The sequence below is a fragment of the Homarus americanus genome, unplaced genomic scaffold (assembly GCF_018991925.1).
Source record: "Homarus americanus isolate GMGI-L3 unplaced genomic scaffold, GMGI_Hamer_2.0 scaffold30535, whole genome shotgun sequence".
NCBI lineage: Eukaryota > Metazoa > Arthropoda > Malacostraca > Decapoda > Nephropidae > Homarus > Homarus americanus.
Window position 1 is genome coordinate 5233704 of NW_024732440.1, and position 20214 is coordinate 5253917.

General features: G+C 44.8%; 1 protein-coding gene across 5 annotated transcripts in view; it reads right to left on the reverse strand.

Annotated features, from left to right (window-relative positions):
* LOC121868782 (protein shank-like) overlaps positions 1-20214 on the reverse strand; it is a 77540-nt gene that overhangs the window by 40044 nt on the left and 17282 nt on the right. For 4 of the 5 annotated variants that reach the window (XM_042369693.1, XM_042369692.1, XM_042369695.1 and 1 more), the window contains exons 3-4: positions 20168-20185; positions 1974-2099 (exon numbers count right to left, since the gene is read on the reverse strand). In XM_042369693.1, the coding sequence (XP_042225627.1) occupies positions 1974-2099; positions 20168-20185 (144 nt within the window). The remainder of the gene's footprint in view (positions 1-1973; positions 2100-20167; positions 20186-20214) is intronic. The other variant, XM_042369691.1, reaches the window with a different exon arrangement.

Sequence of the window (20214 nt, forward strand, 5' to 3'; positions counted from 1 at the left end):
CCTAGGATTTAAAACCTTTCACAGCCATACTCAAAGGTACACTGTTCACCTGTGACGCCTCTACACACACAACTGACGCCAATATACACCAATGACTGCCTCTGTAATTATGTTCTCGTATCCCTTAAGCCTCTCCTGATTCTAGGGATCAGTGCCTCACTATCGCACCAGAACTCTTTATTGTCTTTCGAGTCCAGAAACAATGGCATTCCACGGGATTTGGACGACCGGGGTTAAGCAGTCAGGAGAGGCCGCCGTGAGGCATACAACAGTGTTTTATGTTTACGTCCGGAAGTCTATTAACACACTTATACAATTATCGTACACGTATCAGTTGGTTTTATGACAAAGACTGTTAAGATAAATTTTTTTTCAGGAGTTAAACTGTTAAATGCATATTTGAATTTGTTAGCTAACCCGTTTTAGGTCTGACAGCTCGGAGTATAAAACATACGTGTCGTTACGTATTAGTTTTGGTGGCTCTGGGTCATCTCAGTGGCGAAGGCGTTAAATTTCTGCGCTTGTATGGGTCTGTATTGTATAGGGCAAATTTCACCTTATTGCATGTTTACTAAAACGTCAGTTCTCCGACAATATCAGGGCGCGGAGTAAAGGAAGATCAAGCATGTTGGGTCGTTCTCTCATATACCCTCCCTCCTACTCTTTCACACACATACTGTACCTTTCATTCTCTCATACACTCCTTCATTCTCTCATGCACTCCTTCATCCTCTCTTCCACTCACCCAACCCATTTCTCTCTATCTCTCACAAACATTCTCCCACCCTTTCTCTTATACGCACCCGCCCCCTCTCACACGCACTACATTTGAATAATTTAAGCCCCGATAGATCAGATCACAACGCCATATAGGTCTCTTAAGTTCATCCAGTCCGCGTGAGTTAGTACAACAAGTGTTATCTTATCAAGAACGTGGTGGTCTCAGGCGTCTTGCCAAACAACCTCTGTTGGCTGTCTATTGGCCAAGCGGCCAAGCCTCAAGTGGCGGCGACGACAACCTACCGCCCCCATGACATTTATTTAAAGTGGACTAATTTAATTGATTACTGTGAAAATTGTGGAATTATTTAAGAGATTTTAAAACTTTTACAAATGAATTTTGAGGCGGATTAGCCGATTATATTATTGAACATAATCGTCAACAGTGGACCGACTTCCTCGAGATCAAGATGGGATAATTTTTCCTCTGATCAGATATTACTGATTAATAAAGAATTTTAACTAAAGTTGATTAATTTGATCACCTGAATATTCCCCCTTCACAACTTATTTCACAACAAGATTAACCTCAATAGCGTTAGGGTTGTTAATCTTCTGGTGAAATTATCTGGGGACGAATATTCAAGTGATCTGACTAATTTTATCATCCTTTACCCTCAATCGAACCTTGGGAGTCCTTGGTAAGAGTTTATAATTATAGTTTATACCCATCTCTTCCACACATAATTATTTCCTTCCCTTTCAATCCAACCCAGAAATTCCTTCGTGAAATTTCATGTGTTTTTCACTCTTTACTTCACACACCTTCAGCGAAGCCTCGAACTATTTTTCGAAACAAACTCCACCAACTCAAATACACACCACCCCTGTAACCTTTAGTGAAGCTTCGAACTATTTCTCGACACTATCTCCATCTATAAACGCGCACACATTTTCAGGCCACTCAGATCTCCGACCCTCTGAAAAGAATTCTTCCTTTCAAGCCAGCCTCTGAAACTAGGTGTTGGGAGTTTCAAATACACCCACATCTCTTCATGACACAACCAATTTCCTCCATCAAGCCACGGCACGAAGTCCCCCAAGAGGTGCTTGACAGCTCTGGGTGGGAATATGGCAGCCGTGAGTGGGGTCTGGCAGCCCTGGGTGAAGGTCTGGCAGCCCTGGGTGAAGGTCTGGCAGCCCTAGGTGAAGGTCTGAGCCCTGAGTGGGTCTGACAGGACGCAAATACTCACCTCGAGGTAGCCAATGGGGCTGGGGAGTGGGTAATCCCCCAGAGGTCTCTCCTCATCCAGGAACTTGCCGGCGCGACCATTCTGGGGTGGGCAGAAGAGACCGTAGTTGAAGCTCTCCCGGAGTTCCTGTCGTGGATACAGACGCGGGTTAAATACAGGAGGCGAGATAATCGTGGTAACACAAGTGGGATCAACCAGGGTACAAAATATAAAGGAAGGAAGGCGATAGATACGAACCAGAGTTAGATACGGGGTTAAATAACATGGGGGAGGAACATACGTGGGCACAAAAGAGGGGTCGGATAAGGTAAGAGATCCAACCTTGGGTTATAAGCGACGACCTCCAGTGTAAGAGGAAGATCATGGGCATCTCACACGAGGGAAAGGGATTGATGTAATTGTGGATCAGAGACAGAGTTGGGTCCGTAAGGTTGTATAATAAAAGGGGGAAGTGGCGCACTGTCCCCACCACAGATAAACACGAATGAGACACAAACAAGGATGTAAAAGAAGGGGAAAGGAAGAGATAGAAAGAGAAATTATGAATATTCAACAATAAAAAAAATAGGAAAAAGCTAACAAGATATATTCACATTTTTCAGAATATTAGTGAACTTTTCCAGAATGACTTTGAGCTAAATATAAATAAAACACGTCAATGTTACTGAGAGGGCGTGAAAGAGAGATAAGAAAGAGTGAAAGGGAGATACGAAAGAATGAAATAGGAAAATGAGATAAAATACAAGCAAAAATGTGAATTCAGGGATAAATATAAAGAAAGTGAGAGAAAGTCAAGCTGAAATGTATAAAAACGAGGGGAAGTCAAGCTGAAATGTATAGAAAACGAAAGGAAGTCAAGCTGAAATAAATAGAAAACGAGAGGAAGTCAAGCTGAAATGCATAGAAAACGAGAGGAAGTCAAGCTGAAATGTATAAAATACTAGAGGAAGTCAAGCCGAAATGTATAGAAAACGAGAGGAAGTCAAGCTGAAATGTACAGAAAACGGAAGAGGTATTTACTTACAAGTCTAATACACATGACGGATAGAGAGAGAGAGAGAGAGAGAGAGAGAGAGAGAGAGAGAGAGAGAGAGAAGGGAATGGTAAGGGAAAACGGTGTAGGGGAGAGAAAAAAGACAGATTATGAAAAAGACGAGAGCGAGAGAGAGAGAGAGAGAGACGTCAAAGGCATGTTCCCAACAGTCTCGTTTATCATCTCTCTCTCTCTCTCTCTCTCTATTTATCCAACCTTTCCTTCACGCACATTCCTTTACACCATACACCTGTCTACCCTCATTTACCTGATTTCTGTACTACCTATTCTTTACTAATTAACTGTTCCCTAATTACTAACTCACCTGTGATAATTTTACACAAGATATTAATTCCAGTGATTTCTACTAAATACCTGTTCTATGTTAACTACTGTAATAACCATTTGCTACTTCTTTTTCTGCTAGTTAATAAATCTCTTAACTAATCTGTATTAACCAACTTACTATTCTCTGCTATTTATTCCATATTAACTCACCATTGGTCTACTTACTATTGTGTATTGGCTAACACTTCTGTATTAACTATTAGGTACTAGTTGCACATTGCCCTAACTATTCTGAACTATTTTTCTCTCCCGGTACTAACTCACTCACCCGGTATTAAGTAACTCTTCTTTACAAATCCTCACAAACCATTGCCACCCATAATAATTTCACCTCGTACAAGAAACACACACAGACAGCTTGATAAATACATGAGAGGGCGGTGAAGATGATGGTAAGCCTTGAGCAACAGAGAAGTGACAGACAGATGATAATAATAGGCGGCGCTAAAGCAAACGATAGCAGATGTATATGCTAAGTTGCAACAGCTCAAGCCATGGATAGCAAAATAAAAAATAAATAAAGATAAGGCAAAACGCGCTAAATATCACATCTAGATAACAAGCAACAATGCCAATTACGAAAATATGAAAGACAATTAGTAATTTTAAAGTTATTTTGTTGCGCGTACATTTTTTGGTTTACGTTTTTGTATCGCAAGTTGTCTACACATCGAATTTTTTTTCCTCGTCACAATCAGTTATCCCTTTAAGCTGTATAATGTACCGAAGCATATTGTATCTTGTATGATGCCCACCGTAAAATACACCAGTGTAGTGTATCATCACGATATAGTGCATTACATCATTGTTTACGCTAAAATTTAATATCGTAACTCTAGACAGGATAATGCGTGTCTCTCGGTTACATTGCGTCGCCCTTTTGAATCAACGTTGTGGTGTCGGGGTGAATGTGTGACAATAATCATCTCGTCTGTTCAGTATCGGGGGGAGAAAAATTATCAGGAGAATTTTTTGAGAATGAGAGAAAAGAGAGCGATGTTTTGTAGTGGTTCAGATACAAGTCCCGAGAGCCCTGTCATGTTCCTCTTATCTCACTCTCGTTCGCTCTCTTTTTATTTTCTTCTTCAACCTCTTTCTCGTCCTGGAACTCTCTCTCTCTCTCTCTCTCTCTCTCTCTACTTTCACTCCCCTTTCCTCCACCTTTTTCACTAGAAACTTTCTTCTTCTCTATTCTCGTAATTCTCCGTTCTCTCTCATTTTCCGTCTCCTCTTCCATACCCTCCTCCTCCTCCTCGTGACTACAGTACCATCCTCAGTCTCTCTCAGTCAATCTGGGAAGAACAGGAGTCTCTGTGCAACACCGACGCCATCTTGACTACCACCCTGTCGTGTAGTGAAAAACAACATTTGTAAACAGTTCTCAAAGAAGGACCGAAAATGCCCCATCAATATGAACAAGTTTACGAAACCTCATAAGTTACATAATGGTGGTGGTGTTATGATGAACGTGTGATGCATTACCTAACATAAGGAGGTGAATTAATAACATTGCGCATTTATGACTTCATTCTGTATCGTGTCGGGAGTACTGTTCGGTGTGGAAGTGGCGCGGTGTGTGGAGCTCTCAAGGGATGCTGAGTTAATGAAGAAATGCTTTAAGTGGGCTTTATGTAGGTCATCGAGTCACTTATCAGATGTACAGTCAGAGGAGTAATTGCTACCCCCCTCCTCCTCTAGTAGTCGGAGCCACGGCAAGTGAAGGCCTGGCGATCGGACAAACCCTTCTCCCGCCCCGCCTAAACGTTGCTGGGTAATTTTGGAACTATCATGGCTGGCGATGTTGCATTGTGTTAATATCGGCTCTCTCTCTCTCTCTCTCTCTCTCTCTCTCGGCACAACATATGAGCGTTATCAACAAACCTCCATATATATCACAAGAGAAAGACAGAACGAGGCACAGTGCCACATGACGTAACAACCAGCAACAGCCCAGCCCAGCCCAGCCAGCCAGTCAGGTTAAGTGGTTCATACCGTCGACTGATAAAGATACACTGTTGTTGTAACGCGCCATCACCTGTGTCTTCCATCCTCTCGTGTTCTCTAGGTATGGCTATCAGTGAACTCCAATTCACGAAATATTTACTGAGAGAGAGAGAGAGAGAGAGAGAGAGAGAGAGAGAGAGAGAGACTCACAGCCAGCCAAACAGAGGAATGAAGGTCGGGGAAATAATTAGTGAAGAAACAGGAGGAAGAAGAGGAAAGAGGAAGAGAATAATCAGGAAGCTACACAAGGGTATCACACCTGGACAAGTGGAACTCCAAAGCTAAGTGTTGTTGTACCTGCCGAGGGGAGTTATTACTGGTACGAGGGGACACGGGTGAGTAGAGGACGAGGGGAGACAGGTGAAGGGAACCAGGCGAGGGGACAGGTGAGTGGAGGGCGAGGGGAGACAGGTGAGAGGAAGACGAAGTGGGGTGGGGTGGGAAGGAGGAGAGAGGGGATGGGGCCGAGGAAGGGAGAAAGATGGGGATGAGGGAGGGAGGGAGAGAAGGAAGATGGAGGGAGGGAGAATACCTGCAAGTCGCCAGTCATGGGGGGAAATTAACACCTGAATAGTTGACTACCATTCGTCTGCGGTTCAGGTCCAGGATACTCAAAGGACCAAAAGTTGAATCGTCCTCGTAAAAGATGTAAGAACGCATCCAGCTGCTTGACTTGACGGCACCGGAATTACAGAGACTAACATGATGAGACACACTCACTAAGCACACCAGTTAAGAGAAAAAAAATACATCGTATACCATTGACTAGTTACGTTCATTTAGCATCAGTTAAGGGGAAAAAATAACATTTATCACGACCCTGAGTGACGGGAGACAGGTAGTGTGTGGTGAATGACAACAAACAGGTGTGCCTGGGTCCCACCACACACCAATTCCACCTGTACGTCAACACACACTAACGGGACCACCTCAGTACTGCCTCCGCCAGAACCTGACTTATGGATTCACACACACACACACACACACACACACACGTACGTCTCGAAAGTGTTCTCTGGTGAAGGCGAAGTTTGGAAAGCATAAAAAAAAATCCACAGAAGCGTCATTTGAGAGCAACGTGGCGTAAAAACAAACCGTCTTGTATCCTCTGGGAAACAGAGAGCTATTGTCATGAGCGTACGAACTTTGCGAAGACAATGTTCTCTTATTTACCAGGGAGAAATTAACCCAATTTTCGCATTTATGTGTATCTCTTTTTTTTATTAATTAGGTGAACAAGAATAATACTAAAACACTTTCTCCTGCGACATGAGGTTCCACCTCCTTGTGTTACTCGGTGAAACTCTCGATTCATCTCCCTGTGTTGCTCGGTAAAAATCCCGATTCCTCTCACGTTCACAACTTCACAGTTCAATAACACCGCCAACTTCCGCATCTCTCCAGGGAAGGTCAACAGCATTTCTTCCTCCTTGACACTGATTAACTAATGGCACAAGAAACTGTTCCTTAATCCCACATTAGCGCAACCATCCCTCTGGTCCATCTGCCACAAAGGGTGGAACAAACGCACCCCGACACCCGCGAGTTTCTCCTCGTACAGAAACTGGAGACTGACAGAGCAGATCACCTGAAGATTAGCTCCCCCTATCCTATTTCACCTTAAGATTGATCACTCTAATATTACCTGGGGAAGTCAGGTTTCGGTAGGTTAGAGTAGGTTTAGTGAAATAAACTGGGGTGCCTAATATTCAAGTCAAATAAGATGGGGTGTCGAATATTTAGTGATCCGCTATTTTTGTGAATTTATTTCTCTCAGATAACAGGAATGAGTGTTCTCTACTGTGTTCCGAAAACCTTCACACCAGCAGGTTTCAAGTTCAGTTCTTCACCCTATAACCAACTTATAAACCCTTATTACAGGCTCGAACCTCCTCACACTAGACCTTGAAGCTCTCATACTATGCTTCAAATACATCACTATTGGTTTCAAAGATTTCCATTTAAGAGTTTCGAACACCCTACAACAGTTTTTGACTCCTGTTTATGACAAGGTTAAAAAAATAAATAAATAAAAAAAAATCCCATACCAAGTTTCGAAACACCTGAGATAAGACTTCGAAACCCTCCGAAAACTAGGGCAGTGAAATAATGATGACAGCCCGTGTAAATCACCTCCACCACCTCTCAACCTCTTACAACAGATAGCTAGTAGTCTTTTTACCTTAACATACAACAACAAAAATAAAAACTGACTGCCATAATGAGGTCGAAATTACACTGAGACTCGACCTAAATTACCAAGAGAAAAGGAGACACGAACCATAAGTCATTAGGATGTTCCGTTTTGGTTTGTTTTTCTGGCTAAGTAAACACGAGGGGACGTGCGTGAGGTACACAACATCTGAAGCCACAGTTCGAACCCTGAGTCGAACCCTGGATTCTAATGTTATGGTAGGATGGAGGAGGACAGGAGGATAATGTGAAGGGGGCGCGGAAGAGGAGAGGAGGATAATAGGGAGGGGTGGAAGAGGAGGATAATGTGGAGAGGCGGAGAAGGAGGATAATGTGGAGAGGAAGAAGGAGGATAGTGTGGAGGGACAGAAGAGGAGAGGAGGATAGTGTGGATGAACAAAAGAGGAGAATAATGTGGAGGGACTGAGGAGGATAGTATGTTAATATTTTCTGTCTTAACTTGGGACGATAGAAGTCATCAAACTGAGAGGTAGGGGCTCAGAGTAAGGTCGACCCCATTTTGAGCCGCTGCGTGTGTTGTTGCTTCAGTGAGATAATTACCCCCCGGTAAGTAGGCATATTCATACTAATTCACTTAAATGACCACTTGAACATTTATTTACTTAAATGAGTGTTTTCACTTTCACTTATATTACCACTTTTACACACACACACACACACACACACACACTTAAGTGATCTCTTTTATACATACTTACAAGGCTTACTTCACTTACTTATACAGACACTTGAATACATAACCTCATCAGACACACTACAGCTGTACTACCATACTGAACGTTGGTTACAGCACCACCACTGCTGTTAATAAACCTTATCAGAGCTAAAGCATATTATCCAGTATAGCGTTACAGTGATGAGACAGTGGTCAACCTCATCACCCAAATTACAAGGATACAACAAGGTTTAGTGTCGCCATAGACTCAGTACAAAGTGGACGACTGTACCTTGTTACAGTACCACTGCAGCAGTACAGGGTGAGTTTTCATTTAATTGTAACAAATATTGAAAAAGTGGAGTAATGACTGTTTCAATGACACAGCTCAATGGGACAGTAAGTACTCAGCGGTTCCATGTTACAATGTTACTATGACAGTGTTCAAGGACTAATGTTACAATAAGTGCACTACTGTACCATGGGGTTGTGTGGGGGGGGGGGGGCAGGGGGAGTCTCTCAGCCCCAGTAGACACACACACACAGACAGACGGAGGGTCGAGAGGGAAGGATGGAGGGGTCACTGTCTTCTCACGAGTATTGCTGCCACACTGCAGTATCCCGTGTCGACCGCATTACTGGTCCTCTCCCCACCACCACTAGTCGACCTCACAGGTGCCCCGACACACAACAGGCAACATACAGTATCTAAATCACTCGGACCAGTTGAGATTTTCACAAACTGTGTCAATTTAGGTTTCAAGTCCAAGTCTCACCACCATATGTCACTGATCACCATCGCCTTATCACCAAACACGGGTATGTTACTGATCACCACCACCTTATCACCACACACAGGTAACAACACACACCTGCCCCAGCTCACACACACGATAGGGGAATGTGATGTATCTCATTGGGCCGGATTAGTCGTTATCTCGCCAAGGATTTTAATGTTTACGAAAGTGAAAGAGCAATAGAAGGTTACACAACCTAGGAGACCTCCCATGGGACGCCTCTACACCTCACCCCACGACACACAACTGAAGTCTCTCTCCCTACCAGCCACCACCACAACACCTTTCCTCACCCACTCACCCTCTACCACCACCACCGCCATCAGGGCCACTCGCTGACACACACACACACACACACACACACACTTTCCTCTCCTCACCCCACTCCCACTACCCTAGATATCTTGTCTATTGCCATCTGATTAAATTGCTTTCATATATTTTTTTTTTCAGTCTTGTATTCATTTTATTCCATCTAAGTCGACATATTTCAGCCCTATTATAATTGTATTTATTTATTTCATTTTAAGGATAACATTTTTCTTTAACCGTTACTACTTCTAACTTATCCGATTTAATTCACAGTGTTTTCATTCCTGTCACTCAGTAAACAAAATAACACCTGTAACTCAGTAAACACACTTCACCTGTCACTCAGTTAACATCACTTGTCACTCAGTAAACAAAACATCACCTATCACTCAGTAAACAAAATATCACCTGTAACTCAGTAAACAAACTTCACCTGTCACTCAGTCAACTTCACCTGTCACTCAGTCAACATCACCCGTCACTCAGTCAACATCACCCGTCACTCAGTCAACATCACCCGTCACTCATACACTCTAATCCCACACGACACACATGCTTTTAATAAACAATCCTCATTAATCCAGACACTCACCTCCCTAATCCCAAATTTTCCCTCCCTCCCAAGCCCACCTACCCCGCCCCCCCTTCGTCTACACCACAATAAGAATACAGACACAGATGGGTGTTATGGGAGGCGGGGGATAATAGCGACAACCCACACCATTAACACCAACATCTTGTACTAATGGAGCTATAATTATCACCCCGCCTTAATTAACTCCCCCTCTTCTCCGATTTGCTTCCACCTTACCTTCCTGCTCCTTTCCTCACCACCACCTCTTCTTCCCTCCCTCGCATATTTCTCTTGCCCACCTCCCCCTTGTCTCACCTCCTCCTCTCCCTCCCCTCCCCCGCTTCCTTCTACCCTCCCTCACCATCCCCAGAGAAGAAAGAAGAAAGCTACATACCGTTTATATTGTGATAATACTCGTAGTTTCTCTCCTATATTTCACGCTATATTAAATTATAACAGAGCTTCTCTATCTGATCTTTCTCCGTCACCACTCTTAACACACTAACCTAATACCTCTGTGTGTGTGTGTGTGTGTGTGTGTGTGTGTGTGTGTGTGTGTGTGTGTTTTCTATGCTTAATATCGTCTCCTTTATCACACGAGACAGATGAAGACTCAACGTCACGTAGTCCTATCACATGAGTTTGACGTCACATGCTCCTTAGAAATTGTGGTTTTATTAGTGGTGGAGATAATTAATTCCAGCTCTCTCTAATAATAAGGATATTAACACTGAATACCTTAAGTTAATTCGAGTGTCTGAGTGTTGGAGTTTGTGATTGACTGATTGTTGGAGTTATCAAGTGCGACTGAGTGTACGAATGTGATTAACTTCATTGCTGTCACTCGGCAAACATCACCTGTCACTCAGTCAACAAAACATCACCTGTCACTCAGCCAACATCACCTGTCACTCAGTCAACATCATCTGATCACTCCTCAGTAAACAGAGACCCTCCCCCACCACCGTTTTCCAACAGAATCAACAGGAAACAAACGGTCACCTGTTGTGTTGTCTCGTCACTCACAGAACAGCGGACTCATTACTGACTTCATAAGCTATTAAGATCATTAAGTTTGGCTGCACACATATACTTAATTAGTGGTCATTAATCTTGGCCAGACAGAGTGTGTGTGTGTGTGTGTGTGTGTGTGTGTGTGTGTGTGTGTGTGTGTGTGTGTGTGTTTTAAGAGTTTTTAAAAGCCTATAGATACGACTTGATGAATAGGGTGTGTACAGTATATGACCTGTGGACCTGGTGAATGAATACACGATCTGAGGATCTGGAGAATTGGATGACCTCGCGACCTGATAAAACAAGACCGGGGGACCTGACACGTTCAACCAATGCTTACGGATTCCGATTAGTTACATAAACTCGTTGAATGAGCTAATAAAAAATACGACGTACGACCAAACACAGGTGCGTTATCGTACGAGAGAGAGAGAGAGAGAGAGAGAGAGAGAGAGCAATAGCTTTAGAATCTTTCCCACCAACACACTCCCGTGATCAACCAAAATACCAAAGTCTTACCTGCCCCCCCACAGGTGAGTACTCCACACGTTAATCTTCCTCCGGTGTTTACGTTAAGTCCCTCACAAAATAATCTGGATAACTACGTAATTATCATCAGTGGCTCAAGGTTTGGCCTCAGGATCCCCCAGCCTACCCTATGACACGAGGTAGCGACGGCAGTGGTGTGGTAGGCAGGGGTTAGTGTGGTGTGGTAGGCGGGGTTAGTGGTGTGTTTAGGTGGGTGTGGTAGGCGGGGGTTAGTGGTGTGTGGCGGGGGGGTTAGTGGTGTGTAAGCGGGGTTAGGTGGTAGGCGGGGGGTTAGTGGTGTGTAGGTGTGGGGTTAGTGGTATGGTAGGCGGGGTTAGTGGTGAGTGGTGTGGTAGGCGGGGGTTAGGGTGGTGTTAGTGGTGTGGTAGGCGGGGGGGTTAGTGGTGTGGTAGGCGGGGTTAGTGGTGTGGTGAAGGGGGTTAGTGGTGTGGTAGGCGGGGGTTAGTGGTGTGGTAGGCGGGGGTTAGTGATATGGTAGGGGGTGACAGTAGTATGCCCCTCCCCCACTACACACACAATCATTTATCACCACCACCACCAGTAGCACCACGCCCCCTTCCTCCCTCCCTCCAGCCCTAGAGTGATTCGGGCGGAGTTCTAAGTAGTGCCATTAACTTGTAACTAATTGCCAATCAGAGAAGGTGTAATAAGTTAATCGTGTGGTTGGTAATCAGATGTAGGGAGGCGGGGGTAGAGGGGGGGGTGGTCTTGACGGGTGAAGAACGAGGTGCTGCGGTGGTTAGGTTAGGTTATGAGTTACACCTCCACCATCTCTCAGGAATACCTCACCGCTCACCATCCTGCGAGTGAGTGAGTGTGTGAGCAAGTGGGAAAAGGGTGCAGGTAGAGAGGGGGAGGAGGGGTCACCACTGGGTTCACCAAGAGGCAAGAACTGACAGGACGTGGCGCTTCTCTCCATCAGCTCGACACAGCACAAAACATGACCTACCACCACCAGTCTCAAGCAAAGTTCACCAACACCTCCACTGTACCACCACTACTACCATCACATCTTGCACCGCGTCATGTTGCAACGTGTTACTATTCTTCAGGTTGCAAAAAAAGAAATGCATACCTTAACATGATGTGAATATAACCTGTGTGTTGCACGTTCAGGTTGCAAAAAGGAACGACATTTTAACATGTTGCAAATACAAACTGGTGCATGGTGCAATGTGAAACGGCATTTGAAGGTGTTAAAGAATGAAACCGGCTGCTATGTAATGGAAATTGGAATTAAATTGAAAACTGTGATATGAAAGCAATATTGCGGTACTTCACTGTGTAATAATTAAGTGTGGGAGAAGGACACGCAAATTACGTGGGATTTTCCTGATTTGTCCTTCAACCATTATGATTCAATCCATCATTCGTCAGTCAATTCTTTCCTCTACCTCTACTTTCCCTCCCATCTCTACTCTCCCTCCATCTCTACTCTCCCTCCCTCCATCTCTACTCTCCCAACTCAACGATAAAAGTAATCCCCCCACCCCAACGATAGCCGTCTCTGGAGGTATCGTAGTGGTGGTAATTGGTGAGATAATATTATTGGAAATCATCGAGAATTACCATAAATTATCGGAAATCACGAGAAATAATCGAGAATTACAGTAAATTATCGGGAATTATCGGAAATAATCGGCTAACTTCACTGGATATATTTTTTTACGGCTGGGAGGTGTGCCTCTCTCTCTCTCTCTCTCTCTCTCTTTCTCTCTCTCTCTCTCTCTCTCTCTCTCATGTAGAGGAAAGGAGGGAGGGTACTAGTAGAGAGGGGATGGGAAGGAGAGAGAGAGAGAGAGACAGGGAACGAGTACAAACAAATGGACAGAGAAAGAGAGAAATGAAGCAGACGATAAAACAGACAGAGTAATTAACACGTGTAAATGGGAGGGACGACAGAGGTAAAGGGGGAAATGAAAAAAGAATGGACAAGAGAACAGGACAAAGAGAGAGAGAGAGAGAGAGAGAGAGAGAGAGAGAGAGAGAGAGTAATTTGAGCCTGTCGTCTAATTAGGAAAACTGTAATTAGGACAACAGGTAGACAAGGCAACAGAACAATTATGCAACACAACAGGTAAACAGGACAACGGCTACAACAGGTAAAGAGGCGGGATAAACTATTTTAATTTGGGCACACATTAAGTTTTTCTAAATTGGGCACAAAACCACGCCTGATTCCAAGTTGGGCACCTCTCGATTTATCTAAGCTTGGGCACACGTTTAAGGGGATACATAATTTACCATTTCAAATCTATTTTATAATCACGTTTAACTATTTAGGCTCTACTTCGAACCAAACTTCAATTACCGACCAATTTCACCTCCCCAATTTTCCTTGACTTACTCCTTTCCTCCACTCCCCCACCCCTTCACCCCCCCTCACTCCTCCACCCCCTCTTTCCTCCACTCCCCCCCACCTTCCTTCACCCCCTACCCTCCTCCACCCCCTCTTTCCTCCACTCCCTCACTCTTTGCCTACCTGGTTCACCTGCCTATAAAACAAGTCATCGGCTACACAGGTAAAGTCAGGTATCGTTTAGGGCTTAACTACCCCTCTTATCTATTTCTACCTACCGGACGATATCTACAGCGGTTAATGTATCGTATATTCTCAAAGGATCGTAACTGATGGTGTTAGAGTGTATTTAACTGGTTGGCTTGCTTGAGGTTAATGGCGACTATATTTCAATACATCATTATAACCCTTGGTCTTCACCTTTCCATCATCACCGTATTTCTTCTCCATCTCTCCCATTTCCTCTTCCTTGATTTCCTATTCTCCCTCTATCTCAATCAAATATCTCACTCCCTTTCTTTCATCGGTATTATATTTTCTTTCAATTTGACAACCTTTCTCAATTTATTCCATCTACACCATTATTATCTCTCTCCCTCTCCTCTGTTATCAATGGTTTTTGTTTTGATTCCGTCCCTTCGTAACTCCCAGTCGTCTCTCTCTCTCTCTTCGTAACTCCCAGTCGTCTCTCTATGTGTGTCATAGTTCCGGGTCAAAGGTCAAAAGGCCACAGCTTGTGTCATCAAGGAATAACATTTTTATTTCACTCTAGTTCCTTTCGTGTAATTATCACCACCATCATCACCAGTACTACCCTAATCACCACCACTATCATTATCACTATCACTTTTTTACCATCATCTGCCGCAACATTCTCACTATCACCACCACCATCATTATCACTACCACCATCATCATCTGCCGCAACATTCTCACTATCACCACCACCATCATTATCACCATCATTATCACTACCACCATCATCATCTGCCGCAACATTCTCACTATCACCACCACCATCATTATCACTACCACTATCATCATCTGCCGCAACATTCTCACTATCACCACCACCATCATTATCACTACCACCATCATCATCTGCCGCAACATTCTCACTATCACCACCACCATCATCATCTGCCGCAACATTCTCACTATCACCACCACCATCATTATCATCATCATCACCACCACCATCATCATCTGCCGCAACATTCTCACTATCACCACCAACATCATTATCATCATCATCATCACCACCACCATCATCATCATCACCACCACCATCATCATCACCACACCATCAACATTAGCCAGTATCAACACAGCTGCTGTACCTGCTGGTATTTTCCTATCTCGTGGGATACAGTCGAGGCTCTCACTGTACCCAGAGGTAATAAATACAGTAAAATACAGCTACAGGAGAGAAGATTACAGCAATTACAGGACACTAAAGTGGCCACACCAAGCGGGGAAAGACTTCACCTGCATCTGCAATTGCAAAATGAAAATGCATCACCTATGTATTATCCAGCAGCGCAAAATGTCACGCTTAAAGTTGTACCACACAGCGTGCAACCCCTTCCCTCCCTCCCTACCACACCACACCATACATCACCACACCACATCACACCACTTGTCACACCACCACAACCCCACCCTTCCTGTCATATTACAACCCTTCCCTCCCTCCCTACCACACCACAACCACTTGTCACACCACACTGCCACCACTAGTCACATCTCACCATCATTATCCCTACCACAACCCTACCCCCCCCTTTCCCACACCTCCCATACCACATCACCTCCAACAACCACACGAACAACACCTGTAACTGACAACAAACCACCTAGGCAATAAACAACCTCGTCGCTATCCCTAATCGCTATAGGCCAGGATGATGAAGGCGCCGAGAGAGAGAGAGAGAGAGAGAGAGAGAGAGAGAGAGAGAGAGAGAGAGAGAGAGATTATCGTCTGTAAATCAATCGTGGCGTGATACTGGCTGGGGGTCACCTTTTGGCAAAGATATGAGAGACCTATTATTGAACACTCTCCACGCCGAGAGAGAGAGAGAGAGAGAGAGAGAGAGAGAGGAGAGTGTGTGTGTGTGTTTTCTTGCTCAAGATGCTTTCAAGCGTAACGTTTAATCTCATAATGGTATTGTTCGATTCCATTTGCCGAAGAGGTTGGTGGTGGTAATGGTAGTGATGGTGGTGGTGGTAGAGGTGGTGGTGATGGTGGTAATAGTGGTGGTGGTGGTAGAGGTGGTGGTGGTAGAGGTGGTGGTGGTGGTAGAGGTGGTGGTAGAGGTGGTGGTAGGGTGGTGGTGGTGGTGGTAATAGTGGTGGTGGTGGTAATAGTGGTGGTAATGGTAATGGTGGTGGTACTAGTAGTGGTGATGATGTTAATAGTAGTGGTAGTAACAGTAGTTGTGGTGGTAACAGTATGGTTGGTGTAGTGAGGTGATGGCGATATAGTTTGTAGTGTGGTCTGGTGGTGGTGGTAGTGGAGTGGTAGTGGAGTGGTGGTGGAGTGGTGGTGTTGTCAGTTGTTGTGGGTCCTCCTCCTACGTGTACCCCAACCAGTAGCCCCGTCAGACCCCAGCCAGCAGGTCACCATGAACAGGTCCTTCCACAACCCGCCGCCTCACTCACTGTATCACACTGACCTAACGTGTCTGTGACCTTCCTTCGGGACTCTGTAGAATGACCTACAGAGATACAGCGTCTAAATTACTCGTGCAAGGTAAGAATATCCTTTACCAAAACTGTCTAAAATGTCTATAAATTGTCTAAACTCTCGATCAAGGGTTAACAATGTCCCTCCCATAACTGTCTATAGAATGTCCTTCATTAACCCAAATTCCTCAAGAGCCTCAACTACGTGTTAAGTTCGTGTTGCTGGAGTGTGTTGTCAGTAAGTGGTGTTCTGTTCTCTGGTGTTGCATCCCTCGTACCGGGGACCCCACACAGGCCAGGGTCACACGTCCCAGGTATGTCTACTCAGAAACTGCCCGTCAATTCTGGTGACTGATTGGGCATTGTTCAGGCAGCGTCGGCTCTTACTGATTGATAAAAGCTAATCTACCAATCTCTGGATGAGGAGTATTTCTGATATATTTTGTCTCTTTTTTTTCTGTCAGAGGGAACGTGGGAGAGCCAGATGAAGTCTGATTACTCACTATCGAACTCCAACACTCTGAACCTCGAACCCCATCACCCTAAGCCTCGAACCCAACACCCCGAACCTCCAACCCCATCACCCTAAGCCTAGAACCCCATCACTCTGAACCTTGAACCCCATCACCCAAAGCCTCGAACCCCAACACCCTGAACCTCCAACCCCATCACCCTGAACCTCGAAGCCCAGCACTCGAGCTTCGAACCACATCACCCCTATATGGAGTGCGAACCAGGTATAGGCTATAAAATAAAAGTCCCATCTACCTGTATGTTAAAAAAAATGCCACACCCGAACACTCACAAGACCACATCGCAGTCATACGCGAGTCCAGTAATATATCTGACGAAAACAAACAACTTAACTCCAGACTGGATCATGAAGAACGCTGTGTTGTTTACCTGACCGTCGAGGTGGTGGTAGATGTGCTGGCACCTGAGGGACTTAACTACACGATGAGCGGGGCACATGGAAGCAGTTCTACGTGGTGGTGTCCGGACAACTCGCCACGCTTTTTGTGTTTACACGTGTGTGTGTGTGGGACACGGGGAGGGATGGAGACAGAATCTAGTGGTTCAAACTGAGCTCCTACGTACAATCAAAGACAAAAGTCGTGTCGCGGTTTTGTCCGAAGATTAAATATAACTCGTGAAACATTATGAGAGCCCCCTACCATAAGGCAGAGCGCACCAAAAGTTTAGCCCTTCGGCATATGTTTTCACCAAATTTCACGACACGGCTTTTGTCTTTCATTGTGTACGTACGTACATACGTACGTACGTACGTACGTACGTACACACACACACACACACACACACACACACACACACCGAGTATTTGAAAGGCACAGGTATATGACTGACATGTAATAATTCAAGCGACTTCGACATTAAAGAGGACAGTTCCTGCTCTCACACTTACGGACTGTCTGTGTGGTACAAATATCTTACGTCAATGGACAGTTTTGTTATGCACGTCAAGGGAATTTCCAACCCCGGACACGAATAATGACATTCTTCTTTAGTGGAGAGGGAGAAAAAGAAAAGAGAAAATTCATTCAAACTCGAATGTGATTGTATCAATAAAAAAAATAAATCTTAGAAGTTATTCTATTCACACTTCTCTGGTGAGTGTTCTCCAGGTACCCCGACGCTTCTGCTCCTGGTGCTGGGGGTCATGTCACTTCGCTTCTCTCATAAGCTGGATGTCACCCGTCTCGCCCCACCTGCAGCAGCTGGATGTCACCCGTCTCGCCCCACCTGCAGCTGGTCACACTCACTCCAATTTGTGAAAGGGATGAAGATGCGGATCGACCTACTTCCCCCATACCTAAGTTGGCAACATCTGGCAGCCAGGATAACATGTACCACAGTTGGAAATCACAAGCTCCTCAAGCAAGTGTCTCTGCAGGGACCGGAGGCTCTACCAAGCATGTTTCATTGTGTATCACGGTGGATCCATTAAGCCTAGCAGCGAGTTGAGCACAGCGCCCATGTACAGGGTATACACTAGGCCTCCAGCACATGTAACTGTCACCTTTTCATTCACTCTTAACAAGAAATACAAAGTTTGGCTCTGGCGTCTTTTAAGACAGTGTTCGAGTAGCATTCGGAAACGTAAACAAAGTGTGATATACTTCAGGGTATGAGACTGGTTGGTAATTATCAACCAACTTTGACGTGATTGGATAGTTTGAACATTATGTGTATGGTGAGTGAGCAGGTAACATCCGCCCACAGATCCTTCCCGACCCTTCATCCCCTCTGGGTGTCCGAGTGACGCCCATCACAAGGTTATGTTCCCAGTCACCTTACACACAATGTTTAAATTACCCAATCACTTTAATGCCGGCTGATATTTCCCATCCAATCTTAAAAGCTTTCATACATTACACATTGTTTGCGTTTTCACTCACCCCTGAGCTGCTGTAGTAAGTGACATGAGCCATAATTCGTCTTGCACGTGCAGGTATGGGGATGTGACCTTACCTGGGCCAAAGATCTAATAGAAATACGGGCACTGTGCTTACAACATGTTCTCAGCTGGCTCAATAGATCTGCCCATGTTGCACCTGCAGAAATCAGAGGCTCCATCAAGCACATATCACTGTAGGGACCAGAGGCTCCACCAAGCAGAGAGCAATACAGGTAGGGCCATGGATGGTCGACAGTACAGCCTGCGTCTGAGACACCTTCAGGCTCACGTGCAACACCCAGGGCGTCGTGGTGGCCATCGATGCTGCACCACCACCAACACAAGGGCTCAGAGGACCACGCCTCAAGTTGCTTTCAAGAAGACTGGGTTTTTCCTTAACGCTTATGCAAAAAGGATTGAGAGTTTTTAGGAGAAACGACCACAAGTTTCTCGCCATGCAAGTTTGAGAATACGCCAGATACATTTTTCTTTTCTTTTCTGATATAGGTAAAGGATAATTCTTACAGAGGATTAAAGTATCGAATAGCAAGACAGTTTCTTAAGTAAGGTATTAAGCATTGATCAGTTATAAGTTTATAAATGAACAAAGATCTAAATTCCGAGACAGGTTTTGGGGGACCGGTAAAACACACACGGGAATGTCACTGTCATTCCCGAGAATATTTTTTTAAACTGATTTTTGTGCTGCTTCAGAATTTAGACCCACGGACATGAAGGAACTAAGAGGCACATACGATGATGCAAGAAAGGTTGATGCGGTGGTGTGGCACAGACACAGACAGACACACAGTCACCAGCCAACACCAAAATGTTGCAGGAGTTTAAAGTAGATTAGGTTAGGGGCTCCACCATAAGCACATATGGCCTAGAATATATTACACATTTAGAGAGGGACAGTATGTATAAATATATGTACAGTACACAGCTGGTCTAGCGAGAACGGGTCAAGTTCTCCGCCTAGAAGCTCGTGCATGTTGTCCTGGACTAAGTTACCTCGGCAAGGTTACAGGTTAATTGGGCCCCAGTCCTAATACACCTTAATGATAGGCCCAAGTCCTGACAGATTATAATTCTAAAAGGGCCCAACCAAGCTAACCTAACCTGACCATTACGAATGGGGTCCATTGGGACGTGGGCCCCTATTCCTAATGGTTTAAGTTGGGCCCAAGAGGACTGCTGGGGCCCATTTAACCATGCACCTCCGGGACACACAAGGGGCCTGCACACAGTAACAAGCACAGCCGGGACATGCACATTAGACGGGACTACATACCCGGTACCACAGCGCCACCTGGAGGGGACAGAAAACGGGAGAAAAAA